This window comes from Gigantopelta aegis, chromosome 10 (assembly GCF_016097555.1).
Source record: "Gigantopelta aegis isolate Gae_Host chromosome 10, Gae_host_genome, whole genome shotgun sequence".
In the NCBI taxonomy this organism is placed as follows: domain Eukaryota; kingdom Metazoa; phylum Mollusca; class Gastropoda; order Neomphalida; family Peltospiridae; genus Gigantopelta; species Gigantopelta aegis.
The window spans coordinates 9,193,027-9,210,913 of NC_054708.1; the positions used below are offsets into that span (position 1 = coordinate 9,193,027).

The 17,887-nt window shown below is 35.8% G+C and overlaps 1 protein-coding gene across 3 annotated transcripts in view; it reads right to left on the bottom strand.

Moving 5' to 3' along the window:
* LOC121384347 (C-terminal-binding protein-like) overlaps positions 1-17,878 on the bottom strand; it is a 31,122-nt gene extending 13,244 nt beyond the window's left edge. The window contains exons 1-5 of one of the 3 annotated variants that reach the window (XM_041514701.1): positions 17,844-17,878; positions 9,658-9,762; positions 8,324-8,486; positions 5,903-6,060; positions 4,992-5,136 (exon numbers count right to left, since the gene is read on the bottom strand). In XM_041514701.1, coding sequence (XP_041370635.1) covers positions 4,992-5,136; positions 5,903-6,060; positions 8,324-8,384 — 364 coding nt within the window. In that variant the 5' untranslated portion in view covers positions 8,385-8,486; positions 9,658-9,762; positions 17,844-17,878. Of the gene's footprint in view, positions 1-4,991; positions 5,137-5,902; positions 6,061-8,323; positions 8,487-9,657; positions 9,763-13,464; positions 13,485-17,843 lie in introns of those variants that run through there. The other 2 variants (XM_041514704.1, XM_041514702.1) reach the window with 2 other exon arrangements.
* Positions 17,879-17,887: the final 9 nt, after the last annotated feature.

Here is a 17,887-nt window from a genome sequence, read left to right on the forward strand (position 1 = left end):
ATCTTTTTCTTCTTAGAGATGCCATCCTGGCTTGGAATTGCTGTGTTCGTTGACGACTCGCATGTCTCCTGGCTATCCGCTCGATGCTCTTCAAGTGGCATATGACCGATGTTTTGTCACGTACCCCAGCTCCCACAGCTGTACATCTTTGAATGACCGAACTTGAAAACCCACTGTTCAGCATATGCACGGCACTGTGTATGCGGCTGGTGAAATTTCTATGGTATGTAACAGTTTTTGGATTTGTTCTGCTGTACGCTCTGTTGACGCTCACACACTTTTGAGTATTTGTGTTCAGTTTAGTCTTCTCAGTGGCTTTTACACCCAGTCTTATGTCTATGCATTGTTTAATCAGTGCCTCGTCCTCTACCGTGACATTTAACTTTGTACCGGTAGGCATGAATATCATGTTTGATCGTCCCTTTTTCACCCCTGAGCACACAAAGGAATGTTTTCTGCATGTTGCTCCACATTTCCAGTCACACAATATAGTATACTCGTAGCAGTGTAAGACAGTTTGCTTACTAACTTGTTCATGTTGCCGGCAAGTTGGTTGTGTGCCGATGTATATTCACTGTGGCAGCGCCGTCTCAAGTCGATAGCAAATCTTTTTTTAACCTTTTCTCGTTCCGCTTTTGTGTTTCCAGGGAACATGTTGTCACTGAACTTGACCCTTTCTGTAAACTTCCTTTGTGATTCGGATAAATGACGGGTGTCTCTCAGATTTTTTATCTTCACTTTAGATATTTTGCTCTGGGATGACTGTAATCCGGACACGGCACGGGAATCGCCATCAGTCGTGAAGAATCCAATCGTGAGTGGAGAGACGTCTGATGAGAAGTCACTTGAACACTGAGCTGCAGCATGTTCTTCGTCTCCTATTGTGTCGTCAAGCCGGAGATTTGCTGTACAGGTACCTGTATGATCGGGGCAGAGTATTAGTCTATTTTCTCTCGCTGCTTGAAGCTCATGAGCCTTGCAGAGTTTATTTCCTGTGTAAAGTCCTATTATTTGTTTCTTGTAGTCTCATTTTCCACCATAGTGTAAGTTGCTTGTGTAGCCGGTTGAAATGGTGTTGAACCACACCCACTTGAAAGAGGATTGTTGTACCGGCAGTCTCCTCCTATGGCAATGGGATGGTCAGCTGAAAATCCCCTATTAATGTTCAGTTGTACTAAGTCTGCTCTGCGTGTGGACATGTCAAGTTTATTGAGACTGGTTGTCACTCGTCCCACTTCGTTGGCAGTATTCTGCATTCCGCTGGTAGCCGGGGGGGTGACTCCAGCACACAGCATTATTCCCCGGAAACCGGTAACACCGACAGATGTGCTCTGTAGTCCTACGTGTACACCGACATTTGGCTTTGCTGATTTTGGTCCCCTCCTAGTATTCTGTGTTGTCTCTTCATACAGTTTGTATTTTTTACTTGTGAATGAACACTTTTGACATCTCAGTCCTGCACGGGTGCACAGGCCCCATTTCTGACACAAGTCTAGATTCCATGTGTACTTGCCAGTGCACCCTGGAGAAGCTAGTCTGTGGTCTTCATTAGTGTCATTAAACATCTTTAGAAGCATACCACAGTGTATAATTTTGGAATCATTCATGTCCATTTTTGCTTTCAGGAACTCGCCTGCCTGTGTACCACCTCCAGTTGAGATCCGTGTTGGTCGGAGAAGTCTAATGTCACTGGGAATTCCATCCGCATCATTGACGATGTATGACTGTCTATCACAATGGTGTACCACAGCGTTGAACTCTTCTTGACTAAGTCTCTTGGTAACTGGTATGTTGTCACCTTCAGGCTTAAGACACTTTGTTTTAGTAACACCTATAGTTCTTTTGAACAGACATTGGTGTCCCTTTTGAAAGGCACCCTTGTTGTGCAGGTTTTCTGTTGGATTTTTCTTTGGCTTCATTGTTAGCACACTGGGTGTGGTATATTCTCTTAGTATAAGGAAAAGTTGTGAACTTTTGTATCTCTTAGCATGTAGCAGTCTTCAGTGGAATGGAACCTGTGGTGTGTGTTATGTTAATAAATACTCTCATGCAGTAAACTGATGCGTGTTCTGTTTTGAATTTGTTTATGATTGTGGTCAGTTCTCTCAGCCATCAGATACTTTAGGCTTCAGTTCACTCCCAGTTTGAAATTGCCCATGTGTCCCGTTGACAGCTGCCAGTGTGCATACTTCCCTCTCATACTGTCCCAAAATAACCTTTTTGTGGCTCACTTGAATTTGCCAAATCCAATATTTAAATTAAATTTTTAATAAAAGTTCATGCATATGACATATTAAAATATGCCAGTACCCAGTATGGTCTTGTAATTTTAATGTGACCATTTCATAAGGTTCTGCTGTCAGTACCCCCCATTATACAACAGCAAACATTTGGAATGTCACCTCCATGTTATAACTTTGGTCAGGTGAACTTGAGGTGTGGAGAAGCTTAATTTTCTATTATTTCAGCCCAGTGTTGCTAACCCCCGGGCCAATCTTCATGGCCTCTTGTGTTAATGCATATTAGAAGACATGACCAAATTTGGTGTTTTCCTACTAGGTATGCGTCATAGTATGTCATGTGTCAAAACTGACTAGCTATCCCATTCCAAACCCCCTCTTAAGGGATCACACCGCTATTTCAGCCAATGAGCGACGTGTAGGCGACGAATTTAGTTCCATGAAAAAGAGTACCTCTTTTCTTTATTTTATTATGTTGGTGTCTGAACAGACTTGACAGTATGATTATGGAATATTGGAAGGGTAACATTGCCTCTTGATTTTGGCATATCAAACTGACAGATGCATATCTGCTTAGCTACAAGCAAGACCATTGTTTGCTATGCCTGTGGTACATATATTTAACGAGAGTAGCCTCCCCTCCATTAGCCCATGTGCTTAGGAGAGTGGATAATTAAAATTGCAGGTGGCGAAGTATCAATTTTATTTACTTAAATCCTGTCACAGAGGCTGTTCTCTTCATGTCAGGTAGTATATAGCACCTACTGTTAATAATTTAGTCAGTGCTTGGCTTTATATTTGTACTGTCACCAATGTATAATCAATAGTGGTGAGATACCTAAAGTTCAAGCCCGGATATTGGCAGTAAATACTTGACAGTTGCGCACACGTCTTCGTCTATTTTTGTGTGTAATTTTAAAGAATATTAACACCTCTAAAATATAACATTTTGAAAACCCATTAACGTGCAAGTATTTTATTAAATTTTTAAAGTAGATGTTAGAAACGTTTACCCCAGGCTGCAAAATGACCGGGTTCGCATCGCAAAAAGCGATGCAAAATCTTGCGATCGCGATGCAATATTGTAACAATGACTAGCAGTTTACAATGCATGTTTTTTGTAACCAAATTGATCTTTGAATTGAGATCGTGGGAGAACAACACACTTAGGGGTGTCGATTTTTCCGTGATCGCAGCAAAGGTAACTAATTTGCCAATGATAAACATTTTAAAAATTTATCTCAGTGTACAACCTTCTCGCGTGTGTTAGTATTTCAAATAGAAAATACTGTCGGAATATGCGGAGGATGTTTGACGTTTTAACAAGAACAGTGACATAATGTACTAATTGCTACGTCATCGTGGTAACCTAATTTGCAAGCAGCTATGACCTTGTACACTGAACTTGTAGCCTACCGTGCACGCAAATATATTATGCACTTTATGTTTATTGTCAAATTACCTGCCACGTGGTTTATACTACAAGTGACACTCGGTGCTATGCATGATCTGCGTTCAGCGATAGCCAGTAGTCAAAATGTCTGATAATTATTTTGACCGGTTGTCGAAGCGGTTTAACTTGTTGCGTAAAAACAGTCTGGCAAACATTAGCGACAAACGGCTGGTTGAACTCACGTCTGGTATCTCGTGACTACGAGGTTTCAGTTTGTTGTTTTTACACTGATTATTCTTATATTCGATACATACTTGTGGCTTGCATTATTTGTAAACCTGAATGCAACCTGTGAATACTACTAATAAATAGTATTTGGTCTAGTTTGTGATTTTTCAAGTTTTCTGCATCATGTATTATCAGACATACATGCGGACAAGACTAACGGCACGCAGACCGCATGGCGAGAACGACTCGAGTATAATTATATCGTATGTGAAACTGTCATTGAAAGGAGTTCAGTTGATATTGGTCGTTTTTATTTTATTATTGGCAAAAACTATCGTGAAAATGTAAAATGAAAGCTTGATCGCGAATTATTTTAGCTGCGAAAATGTTTGCGTATACATACGGTATTATTGACTAATTAACAGCTTGGCGTTTTTAATTTCGGTTGCCTCGGCAAATAATGTTCCGGTAAAATACGTATATATATCGTTTAAGAATTGTCAATTTTCATAACAAAAATGAACACCGAATACGTTGGAATGATCAGCCAAATGAGGAATTTTTCTCGGGCTTCAATCGCACTTTGGATCAGAAACAAATCAACTCAGGAAAGACTAAAAAAATCACTTTGAACAAGTTAGGTGACCAAGCTGCTTAGCATAACCATTGACAAATATTATTCAGAAATATGTTGTACTATAAAAATTAAACCCTGACATTTCTATGCTATTTTCTATATAGCCAAAAAAACACCAAAGTGAGATTCTCTGGGTGTGTGTGTGGAGGGGGAGTGGGGGGAGGCAACTGCCCCCCTTGACCTCCGGAGGATACGGCCTTGTAAACAAATGACAGTGATGACCCTTCACATGTACTGTTCTGTACTTGTTTTATTTTGGGGTAAGCAGCCCACAATACAGATATATGTATAAGAAATATGCAATTTTATTGAAAAGAATGTGTTTTATTCATGTTTACTCATTTTATTAAAGTGCTAATCAAATTCCAATAGAAAATAATCAATTCTCCATCCAGTAGGAAAAACTGCTAATCAAAATTTTACAAACAAATTGCACCCTATACCCAATAAATTTGGCTAAAGATGAACGATGCTATTAATTTCAACGGCTTACCCATCTCTCCAGCTGCCTTCACGTCAATATTATCAAAGCCACTTCCAATTCGGACAACAACTCGTAAACTTTTGAATTTGTCCAAGTCTTCTTTTGTCAGGGTAATTGTGTGCCACATTAATGCCCCTACAGCTTCATTTAATACCTGAAATATCAAACAGGATCATCTTATTTTAAAGTGTTTAAAATTCAAGTGTCTATTAAGAGCTATGTGCTATTTTTCTTATGTAGCACAACTTAGAAATGTTTTATTTAAGATTTTCTAAATGTCCTTCAATAAAAAAACTAAATTGGAAAAGATCCCTTTGTTTTTGCATAAGGCATAAATGGGTCATGCAAATGTTCAATTCTTTGAGACTTGAACACAAGCCATAAAAGATAAACGATGCGAAGGAACTAAATTTGATCCCATAACAATATCTGTTAGTAGCTTAAATTTGTTGCCATGACTGTACATCATGGTTACTGAAAAAGCATTTTTATACTCAATGTTTGACAAATGTTCTCAAAAGCCATTACCCACAGGACTGCCATTAGCCCACCACAAAACCTTGAGCACACATTTCTACCTATATACATATTGAAAAACAAAAATAATTTTCTTCAATTTAAGATTTTGTAATACTGTTGGGAGGGGTTTATTTTTACATAGATTTTTTCTTTTATTTTTTACTTGCAACAGAAGTATTTTTTAACAACAATTTTACAATGTGTGCTATAGTTATCCATTTTAGTTTAAATTACAATTCACACATAATGTCCCATAATGTGTGAATATTAAAAAACAAAAAACAAATAGCAGATCTTGGTTGTAACCTCTTGCGACTAAAACATGTATCCCATAAAACCAATTAGGCTATTTTGCAAGCTACTAGTTCACAAATTAAGTAACAGTAGCATGTATTTCTTACTTTTTCGTGTATTTCCTGTGTTGATTGTGCATCACAGAATGCGACGGTTGCCACGTCCTTCAAGATAGGCATCTCCACAGAGCAGTCTCTACCGTCAAGGAGAGCCACCAGAGGGCGTGGCTGCAGAGGCCCATTAGGAATTGGTCCACGAATTGACACTGTAAAACAAATGATTTAAAAAAACATTTTACGGAAATCGTGGAATATATATTTGCATGGTGCATTTAGTAAATAATCAAAGTTTGACAGTCTTAGTTTCACTAATATTAAATCTTACTTGTCGGGAGTATCAATGCGATGTCGTTTCACTGATATTATCAATATTAAATCTCACTTGTTGGAGTATCGATGTGAGGTCGTTTTACTGATATTATTAAAATCTTACTTGTCCGAGTATCGATGCGAGGTCGTTTCACTGATATTACTAATATTAAATCTGACTTCTCGGAGTCTCGATGCGAGGTCATTTCACCAGTATTATTAATATTAAATCTCACTTGTCCGAGTATCGATGCGAGGTCATTTCACTGATATTGTTAATATTAATATTAAATCTCACTTGTCCGAGTATCGATGCGAGGTCGTTTCACCGATATTATTAATATTAAATCTCACTTGTCCGAGTATCGATGCGAGGTCATTTCACCGATATTATTAACATTAAATCTCACTTGTCTGAGTATCGATGCGAGGTCGTTTCACCGATATTATTAACATTGAATCTCACTTGTCCGAGTATCGATGCGAGGTCGTTTCACCGATATTACTAACATTAAATCTCACTTGTCCGAGTATCGATGCGAGGTCATTTCACCGATATTATTAACCTTCTAAGTACTGCAGACGAGATATCTCGCCCGACGTCACGTCAGTCGATATACTGTACACTGTATACAGTGCATTCCCCAATTCATATTTCCCGCCGTTTTGCACACGACACTCACCGGAAACGGAAATATAATTAAAGAAAAAAGAAAAAATTTCAAAATGGTGGCTTTTGTTTTGATTTTTTCTATGGAAAATACCTTGAAATTTTGAGTTAAAAAAGTGGTTTTCGGCAAGTATTTTCGCTTGACAACAATGGCGGCACGTCGCGGTAATTTTCAGGGATCAATAGCTGATTGTGACAGCTAATTTGATAATAAATTTGATTGTTTTATCAACAACGAAAATTACCAAATATTGCAATATGAATCGTAGTTTGGGTTTAAAAAAAAATTCTGGTCAGAAAACCACTGTTATCAGGAATAATGGACATAAATACTGGACAGCTGGCCACAAATGTCCGTAAGTAAACGCAACTTTTTCGATTTTTTGCCTAATTTTAATCACCATTAGCCGATCTAAAATAATAAAAATTACAAAAAAAAAGACACGAATAATACTTAACGATTCATATATGAACTTTATTTCATGTATTTATAAAACATTTAAGTGAATATATGTGAGTAAAAATTATAAACTTGTACCCACTCAACGTGGTTTTTGTTAAAAATTAATCCAGTAGTCTAAAGGTTAATATTAAATCTGATTTGTCGGAGTATCGATGCGAGGTCATTTCACCGATATTATTAACATTAAATCTTACTTGTCCGAGTATCGATGCGAGGTCGTTTCACCGATATTATTAACATTAAATCTCACTTGTCCGAGTATCAATGCGAGGTCGTTTTACTGATATTATTAATATTAAATCTTACTTGTCGGAGTATCAATGTGAGGTATTTCACTGATATTATTAATATTAAATCTGATTTGTCGGAGTATCAATGCAAGGTCGTTTTACTGGTATTATTAATATTAAATCTGACTTGTCGGAGTATCAATACAAAGTCGTTTCACTGATATTATAAATATTAAATCTCACTTGTCGGAGTATCGATGAGAGGTCGTTTCACCGATATTATCAATATTAAATCTTACTTGTCGGAGTATTGATGTGAGGTCACTTCACCGATATTATCAATATTAAATCTTACTTGTCGGAGTATCGATGCGAGGTCGTTTCACCGATAATATCAATATTAAATCTTACTTGTCGGAGTATCAATGCGAGGTCGTTTCACCGATAATATTATTATTAAATCTTACTTGTCGGAGTATCAATGCGAGGTCATTTTACTGATATTATTAATATAAAATCTGATTTGTCGGAGTATCAATGCAAGGTCGTTTCACCGATATTATCAATATTAAATCTTACTTGTTGGCGTATCGATGCGAGGTCGTTTCACCGTTATTATCAATATTAAATCTTACTTGTCGTAACATCGATGCGAGGTCTTTTCACTGGTATTATTAATATTGAATCTGACTTCTCGGAGTATCGATGTGAGGTCGTTTTACCAATATTAATATTAAATCTCACTTGTCGCAGTATCAATGCAAGGTCGTTTCACTGATAGTATTATTAAATCTTACTTGTCGGAGTATCGATGCGAGGTCGTTTCACTGGCTGGCTGGGCGGCTTCTTCTTGTCCATCAGAGGAGGGACCAAGCCAGAGGGCAGGGTATAACCCAGGGGAAGATTGCTGGCAAGATCCACCGTTAAATCAGGCGATAACAACTATTAAAAAAATTATACCTGCAAAGAAATATACACGATGCTTTACCATAAATACCAGAAAATACAATGCTGTTGACATCCAGTTAAACAACCCCGGCAATTAACAAACTGTCCCCAGCATAAAAACATGCCGTTGAAAAAAACCTTAATATAGTCAAAGCAAACTCCACAGCATTTGCCGACTGCTGTAGGAAATTAAAATGGTTGTTAAATATAGCAATAACAAAAAGTAAAACATTTACACCTTCAATTAAATACACATGATGCATTACTATAAATACAATGCTGACAAGATCCACCATTAAATCAGGAGATAATAAATAAAATTATATCTGCAAATAAATAGACATGATGCATTATTATCAATGCTGGAAAATACATACGTACATCAAAATAATTAATCAAACAGATATAATTTAGTGTTAATGCATCTGTAGATTCTATACACTATAAAATGGCCTGCTTCCAAAGTGCATACCAATCCAAGCAATGCCTTGGACAAACCTACCATCTCCAAAGTTAATGTCTACCAATTAAAGTAAGAAAGTAAACTGTTTGTTAGCCAATCAAATGTTTATCAATAATTAAGACTAAAACTGTGCTTAAAATAGGAAGTAGAATTTGACTTCGTTACTTTTTTTAATTAGGACCTCTGAGATGATGTACAACAATATAAAATATAACAGTATATATAGCTAAATCTGTGTTTTAAAGGACATACCTGTAACACATTTGGACAAAGTTACAATTGAGTGAAACATGAGTGTGACTTTGAAATGGTGAAATACCCTCTAAAAACAGACTAAAACTGAAATCCATAACTGACTTCTCAGACGCACGTGTTTTTAAAAATATGAGAAATGCATTTTGTGATGTTAAAAACACCAGGATGACCAAAAACACTTTGTATGTAAGGAAATTGATAATCTAAACAATAAAATCTATGTAAAGTATGATTTAAGTGATCAAAAACAGTTATAATAGTAAAAAGTATGTGTTAGTGTTTAAAAAATAGGGTATGTCCCTTTAAAAAAATGGACTGCTTTTCACAGACCGCTATTTCAAGACATTAAAGAGAACATATTTCAAAATAAAAATTGGTTTTTATCTGCAGATAACATACTTTTGTTCTCAATTTTTTTTTTTAATAAATGGAAAACTAATTTTCACTTCCAGACAGTGTGCGTACCTGAAACAATTCAGATGGTACCGAGTTGCGCGTTTTTCTGTCAGGACAGATGAAAGAGCCAGAGCTCGGTAGTCACATTTGGGAAAATCACCATGACGTAAAAATCTGAAAAAACAAACAAATCAAATTTTAAAACTGTTAAAATACAGACTATGGCACTAATACCTGACATAACTTAAAACATGACAAGACCTGACAAATGTAGACCACATATACAGTAAATATCAGTACAGAACAGAAACCCTCTAAACTGGACACCCCATAAACCCCATTTAAGATTGATGTGTCCCACCGATATGCTCTGGTACATTCCTTACAGTCAACCCTTCAAGATAATGTAATCAAATGGCCTGGTCACCAGTTAATACCAGTGTATATGATTGTGATGTAGAATGAAGTGATGTAATAAGTGTTTACATGCAGTTGACAAGTTATAATATTAACCTAAACAGGGCTTGACTTAAGATATGAACGATTCTCCAGGTTACAATAAACAGATGTCCGGTTATGTATATATATAATAAAAAGAAAGAGAAAAAAAAAAGAGATACTAGTATATAGAGGATTTATGTTTGAATATGTAAAATATCAACGGAGTCTATGTTAATCAGTATTTGTCAAGGCTCTGCCGAGTTATATACCAATATAACTACAGGTTGGTATTTATGTTTTAATATGGAAAATATCAACGGAGTCTATGTTAATCAGTATTTGTCAAGGCTCTGCTGAGTTACATACCAATATAACTACACGTTGGTATTTATGTTTTAATATGTAAAATATCAACCGAGTCTATGTTAATCAGTATTTGTCAAGGCTCTGCTGAGTTATATACCGATATAACTACACGTTGGTATTTATGTTTTAATATGTAAAATATCAACCGAGTCTATGTTAATCAGTATTTGTCAAGGCTCTGCTGAGTTATATACCGATATAACTACAGGTTGGTATTTATGTTTTAATATGGAAAATATCAACGGAGTCTATGTTAATCAGTATTTGTCAAGGCTCTGCTGAGTTATATACCGATATAACTACAGGTTGGTATTTATGTTTTAATATGGAAAATATCAACGGAGTCTATGTTAATCAGTATTTGTCAAGGCTCTGCCGAGTTATATACCGATATAACTACAGGTTGGTATTTTACATATTGAAAAACACGAGTAACAAATTCTATTTATCCGTTAACACTTCTAAAATAACATTTTAATTAGATTTTTTGCAAATCGCAGTACTAAAGTCGCCTTCATCGGTAATTTGACAACATAAATTTTAACTAAATCTTATGAAAATGTTACTCAGGTATACAGTTCTTGTTGGATATAAAACAAATGACCCATTGACACAAACACATTATTACGTAGACACCGTGAAAAGTTGCATACCATTATTACACGGGTTAATACACTAAATTATCACATGGGATAAAAATTAATATTAGTCCTAATACTATTAATTGTATTTTTTTTTAAGACGTCTGACCAATTTAAATGAAAAAAAAGAAGAAATATTGTAATAACTGAAAACCTGTCGAGACATTTCAGGTTTCAAAGCTTTACATTCCAGTTGTATTACCACCCTGAATAAAATACCATAGCAGTTTCCTTTTATTTACATTGGTGACCACCGATTGTTGTCTGAGATTTGTGTTTTATCGCAGATTTAACTGGTCGTAACTGATCATTTTTACCTAGTCTCATTTGTTTACTCTTGCTATTTTAAGAAAAGATTTGAAACGTTCATTTTGTAAGAGAAATCACTGCTATATAAAAAAATAACAGATGTAGTGTTCTTCATTTCAGTTACACCTATTGTGCTAAATAATATTTACACTGTCTTTATAAAAACAAACCTACTTTTATGGGCGCTCTTTGCTAACATGGTACCTGAATTGGGGGTTTTTGTTTTAGTAATATAGCTTATTTTGAACTTTAACTATGTCAGTTTGATTCTCATCTCCCTACAATAACAAGTTGGGAGCACGACACTTCAGATGATGTACACAAAGTATGTACATTTTGCCATCATTGAGGAGTGTTAACAACAGCAATGGCATAACTGCAGTTAAGTTTGAGCCCTGCTCTTCGATTTTTAGAACACAAGAAAACACTTAATGTAAACTTTCTTTTTAAAATGTTTTGTTCGAAGATTAAGGTACTTAAGGATCTAACCGCATTTGTACAGAATAGTGTTATTTAAAAAACTATCATTTACAAAATATGGCCATGAGCAGTGATGATCTAGTAAAAGATGTTATATTTACTGTATATATTAAGCCAAAATAATGGTGCACTAAGTGACTGTCATCGACCTCAATTATTCATCTCAAAATCAGTAATCTCATTCATTTCACCAGTGGATGTTATTACAATATTAAAGGTTTCAAAAAGTCTAGTGAGTCAGGTAAATTGGCATTTGTGATGAATGAGACCAAGTTTAGACTTAAAAGTGGTTAAGCTATATTGAAGGCCAGACGTAACTAAAGGTTTTACAAACATGGGTCCGATAAGGTGTTTTTTTAAAGTTTTATATTGTTTGAAAAGTTCACCAGGACAAAATGTGATTTAAAACTTCCATCATACAGGACTCCTCACAGTGCTCTGAAGTACAGGGACATCATCAGCAAAGTGCCACAATTATTCTGCACATTTTTATGTCATTACAGTATTATCGTTTGGGACTTTTAATACGAAAAAAGAAGAAGTGGAAAACATAGGAAAAATAAACAATGAAATCTGTAATGACTTACTTGACAGTCCAGTTTACAATATTAATATTGCTATTAAGAACAAAATCCACCAGTCATGATTAAAATTTCATTTGCCCAACTTGCTACTCAATTTGTTAAAAACAAAACATGCTAAAAACATCTATCAGTTCAAAAATATGCTTCCTACTACAGCTAGTAGGTAAAAATGCTTTAGTGACTAATTTTTATTTTAAACAATAATTGTATTATAATTTAATGTCCTATAGCACATGCAATGTCAGTTTTCACAAAATTCTATATTGCAATTTAATACACTCCCACCTGTATATTGGCAATTATATAACTGATAATAAATTCCTCTGATACACTGGTTTAAACAAGAAAAAATAATTAGTACAATTAAAAGAACATTTTGACCATCAAATTAGTTTCTCAAGTTTACATGTGTGGTCAACTTATTATTGCCATGTGATTTATTCATACACTGTATTTAAAATGGATGTAGTAAACTGTAATACTAGAGGAAGGAAATGGTTTATTTAATGACGCACTCAAAGACATTTTATTTACGGTTATATGGCATTGGACATGTGGGATTAATCCCCATCAGTTGGCCGGCTATTTCTCGCTCCAACCAGTGCACCACGACTGGTACATCAAAGGCCGTGGAATGTACTACCATGTCTGTGGCATGGTGCACATAAAAGAACCCTTGATGCTAATTGAAAAAGAGTAGCCCATGAAGTGGCGACAGCAGATTTTCTCGCTCAATATCTGTGTGGTCCTTAACCATGTCTGATGCCATATAACCATACATAAAATGTGTTGAGTGTGTCATTAAATAAATTTCTTTTTGACACTGATTGCAATCTGGACTGGTGACTCTTCGTATTAGGCTCACATTATTCACAGTACCCTTTGGATATCAATATATAATAAATGGATGTAATTGCAATAATTTTTCAAATAAAATTTCCCAGATAGGTAGCAGTGTTCTCGCTGGATGAAAATTGGAGGGCGGCTGTGTCACCCCAAACAGTATTCTTTAAAAAAAAAACTTATTAAAAAAGTAATATGGAAAGCTGTGTTACTGTATATTGTTGTCTCTTGGTCGACTTTGTGGAAAGATCTACCCCGTAATTTGCCACTCAGTAAAAAAAAAAGTTGGTATGATATACAAGCAGAGCCCTCATCTTATATGGACTGTTAGTTGAACCAAGATATTGTCGGGCTGACATGCACAGGCATTCATCCACTTTGCTGAACCGATCAACGTTTTAATGTTATTTCAAGATGTCTAAACTTGTACGCTGAAAATACAAATGGATACTGGTATAGGACACAAACGATGCTATTAAAAATATTGTTAAAGTATGTTACAGTAATTGACTTTTTCGTCAGTTTGCATATTGTTTCATTTGATGTCCAGTGTGCAGATGGATAAATTTTTTGGTGTGTGAAAAATGTGTGCTGAAATAGCTGCTGTAAAATATTGTAGGATGCTGTAAAATAAATGGGCACAGAAAAATAAAGGAGTTCGGCTAAATGCAAAAGTGGGCGGGGCGCCCCACTTAAATGGAGCAGCAAGAACACTGGGTACTAATGCTCCATCTAGCCCAAAATGTTGAAGAATAGCCTACCCACAGAAGTACCCTTCATGTTTCAGATGACCATAATGTTGAGGTGTGATGTTTAAGCTACATGAAAGACACTGAAGTCCCAAGTTCAGGGCGCAAAACGGCCTATGGGCAAGTCGACAAATCCAAGCAAAGTCCTGTTTGTGGGACTTAAATATAAAAACATTATGGTGTTAGTCGCCCAATTATTTATATGATCTTATTTCTATAATATATGAGCCACAGTTAATAATTGTATGACATGAATTTATTTCACATTAAAATCTTTCTTGTGGTTCGCAAAACTGAATGTATCGGCTTTCCATAATTTGCTAACATTCATTGATATTATTTACATTGATGCTGTAGACCGAATGCAGTTAGGTGTAGTCTTTATAAAACAAGGACATTCTGATCCAGTTCGTAACTATTTGGAACATATCAGCTGAATATGCGATCAAATCTGAACATTCCTGTGTCGTGGTGTTCCAATTTCTGGGGGGGGGGGGGGGGGTGTTATTGGGGGTTTTAATTGGCCAGTTAATTTGGTGCTTATTGAATTGACTAATGAAATGAATTGTTACCATTTTCGGAGTAAAATCACAATCACGATTGTCCTCTGCAGGGTGCAGTTTTATTAAATGCACAGCAAGAAGCAAAGGAAAAAACAAGCATGACAAGGAAGTTTACTTTATTTTTCAGTTTTGTCTGGCGCAAATGAAGTTACGTTAGGTTAGAATATGGAGAACATTACCTCCACTTCGTTTGTATCTATTTCTTACAAATATTTATATTAAACACTGAACATGTGAACAACAATTATGTTAGTTGGACATTATTTTTTATATTATACATGAACTACCCCTGGGAGATGAGTTATGTGATGCAATTTTGTGTTGATGATGTAAACAAAAAATTATTAAGTTCAGACATTTAATAAAATTTTACAAAATAAGTAAATAATTTGTTCAAGTCAGTGTTTTCTTTTAATTTTTCATTTCAATATCATGTATGTTGGTATGTTTGCTATCATGTATGTTGGTATCGCATGCTTACTTAAATAATTTTCTTAAAACCTAAAATATGAATATTTCGTGTTTGGGTTACCTAAAGCAAGTTTGAACCACTGAAAATTAAATTTTAGTGGCCCAGATATTTGTTTTGGGTCACCAAATGTTCTGACAAGTTTTGAGCCTTGATTGTTACATTTTAAAAATAGTTTACAAGAATGGACACTATAATAATAACCTGTCATGACTTCACCAGTGTGATATTTGAAATAATGTAATACTGTAAAATCATTTATTTTCGAGGGGTGTAATTTTCGTGCTAAAAGAAATTAGCCATGTTCGCGGAATTAATATTTCGCGCATCCCTGATTAAACCAAAATAAATAAAAATTAACAAAATTAGTAGTGTTTATACAGTGAACAATTAAGACGATCCAAAAACAATCGTTTGATCGTGTAGGCTTTCTACCAGGTCAAACGATTACCAGATCAAACGATTAGGGTTTCACAGGTAAAGGGCCTCTTTTAAGATTAAATAAATGGCTGCTTGTGTTTAGTCGTTATATATAGAAGCGTAGATCGTTTGTAAATCACTACAATCCAAAATGTCTTTACTCTCGTGGTTAAAAAATTCACCCCAACCTAAAACACCCGGCTTGCCAAATCCATGTGAAAGCAAGACTGAAAACGAGGCAGAAACGATAGTTGCAGCAAACACGTCAGTCGACAAGCTGACGTCAGAAGAAAATCCAAAAAAGATAAAGCGTGGTGAAAATCAAAATTATAATGAAAACATACAGGCAAAAATAGCCACAAGAAAGTTTTCAACTGAACTGAACAAAAAACTCTCCGAGTCGACCGTAAGAAGCATGAAAAAGGCTTTCTTAAAAGAGCAGACGCGCACAGGTGCTACGCCACGTCAACTGGTTAAAGCACAGCGAGGGCAACGACCAAAGTTAGGAGATAAAGAAGAAGTAAAACTCTGGATTAAAAAGACACGATTGGCAGGAGGAGTAATAAATGTTAGAATGGTTTTGGCGGCAGCAGATGGAATTCTACGGAAAAGACAAATCCATGTTAAAAGAATTCGGAGGTGACGTAGAGTTAACTGTTCCTTGGGCTAGATCGTTTCTGCGTCGGATGGGGTCTGTTAAACGTAAAGGGACAAAAAACGTGAAAAAACTCCCTTGTGATTTCAAGGAAATTAAGAAGGTGTTTTTTAAACGTGTCTGATGCCGTGAGTAAAGATTCTATTCCTGACATGTTAATAATCAACTGGGACCAGACTGGAGTTTCACTCATTCCCGGGGGCGATTTTACAATGGAACAACAAGGTGACGATATCGGGCATCGACGACAAACGTCAAATTACGGCTTTGCTAGCAATCACTAAGAGTGGAAAGATGTTACCACCACAGGTAATCTATGCGGGGAAAACAGACCGGTACCATCCAAATATAAACTTTCCTGACGATTGGGACGTTACTCGCACAGAAACACACTGGAATAACGAATCGAGCATGATCCAGTTTATTGAGAACGTCATTACCCGTATGTGACCTCGACCCGAAAAGAACTTGGCCTGCCACGTGATCAAAAAGCTGTGTGTCTTTTTGACGTTTACAAAGCTCACAGAACGGAGAAAATACGCTAACTGTTAACAAAAAAAACCATTTCGATTGTGTACATTCCTGCTTGTTGTACAGATCAGCTTCAGCCATTGGATTTAACAGTCGACAGAATTTTCAAAGATGAAGGGATCTTTTATATGCACTTTCCCACAGACAGAAAAGCACATACCACAGCCTTTGACCAATAGTGGTGCACTGGTTGGAACGAGAGAAAAAACCCAGTTGAATGGATCTACTGAGGTGTTTCGTTTCTATGACGCAAGCACTCCATCAACTGAGCTAAATCCTGCCCTGATTTGTCGAAGAGAACAGTTCATTTGAAATATTGTGCCCCGATTTCCAAAAATATACACATTTCTGAATACAATAATTCTGACGACAGCTAAATGCCTGGCACTAATCAATCCAAAAATATAACTTTCATGATTATTATAATAAAAACAGCTACACAAAATATATAATTTGTATTTTAAATAATAACCAATTGACTACAATTACTATTATTTTAAAAGTAAACAAAGGAATATAATTACTACATAATGTGACTTAATGTCCATAAAATAGTGAAAGAACAAACAAAACAAGAATACTGTGGCATACATTTATTTGACACCTTGCAGGGGGTAATTAACGTGTTACACAGGATAACTCAGGTAATACCATGGCCTAAAACAGACTGTATTCATTGCCTTGATTGTTGTATATCTTATATTCAACAGCAAAATCCATCAGCCAAAAAAATATGTGATGATATCAACACTTCTGGGCTCATCCATGTGAAAAAGTGGGATGCACATAAAATTGTAATGCATTTGTTTTAATCAAGCTTTGACATGAGAATGACCTATTTTTTTCTGGAGCAAGTGATTTTGTATTCACAGGTGTAGACTTGTTTAGGATACTGTGATACATCTATCAGTAAATGAAACTATACCATATCCTTGTGAAAAAGGTATAAGACAACACTAGACAGCAGTCGTCGTCTGGCTACTCTTAAAAAGTCAAACCTCACCTTCGATAGACAAAGACAAACCCCCGATTTACCACGCGACGTTAGCCACAAAAACACGCGCTCGCTTATAGTCGTAGCATTTTTATATGGGCCCCCATTTTCGTAAGCAGGTGCATTATATGTTTGTCTTTCAAAATAATGCGGATATTTTCAACTAGTTATCAATTAAACAAATAAATAAACATTTTTTTCAAAACTTACTACTTGCCTTTGCACTCTAAGCGGTAAATGGCGCGTGCTCTCGC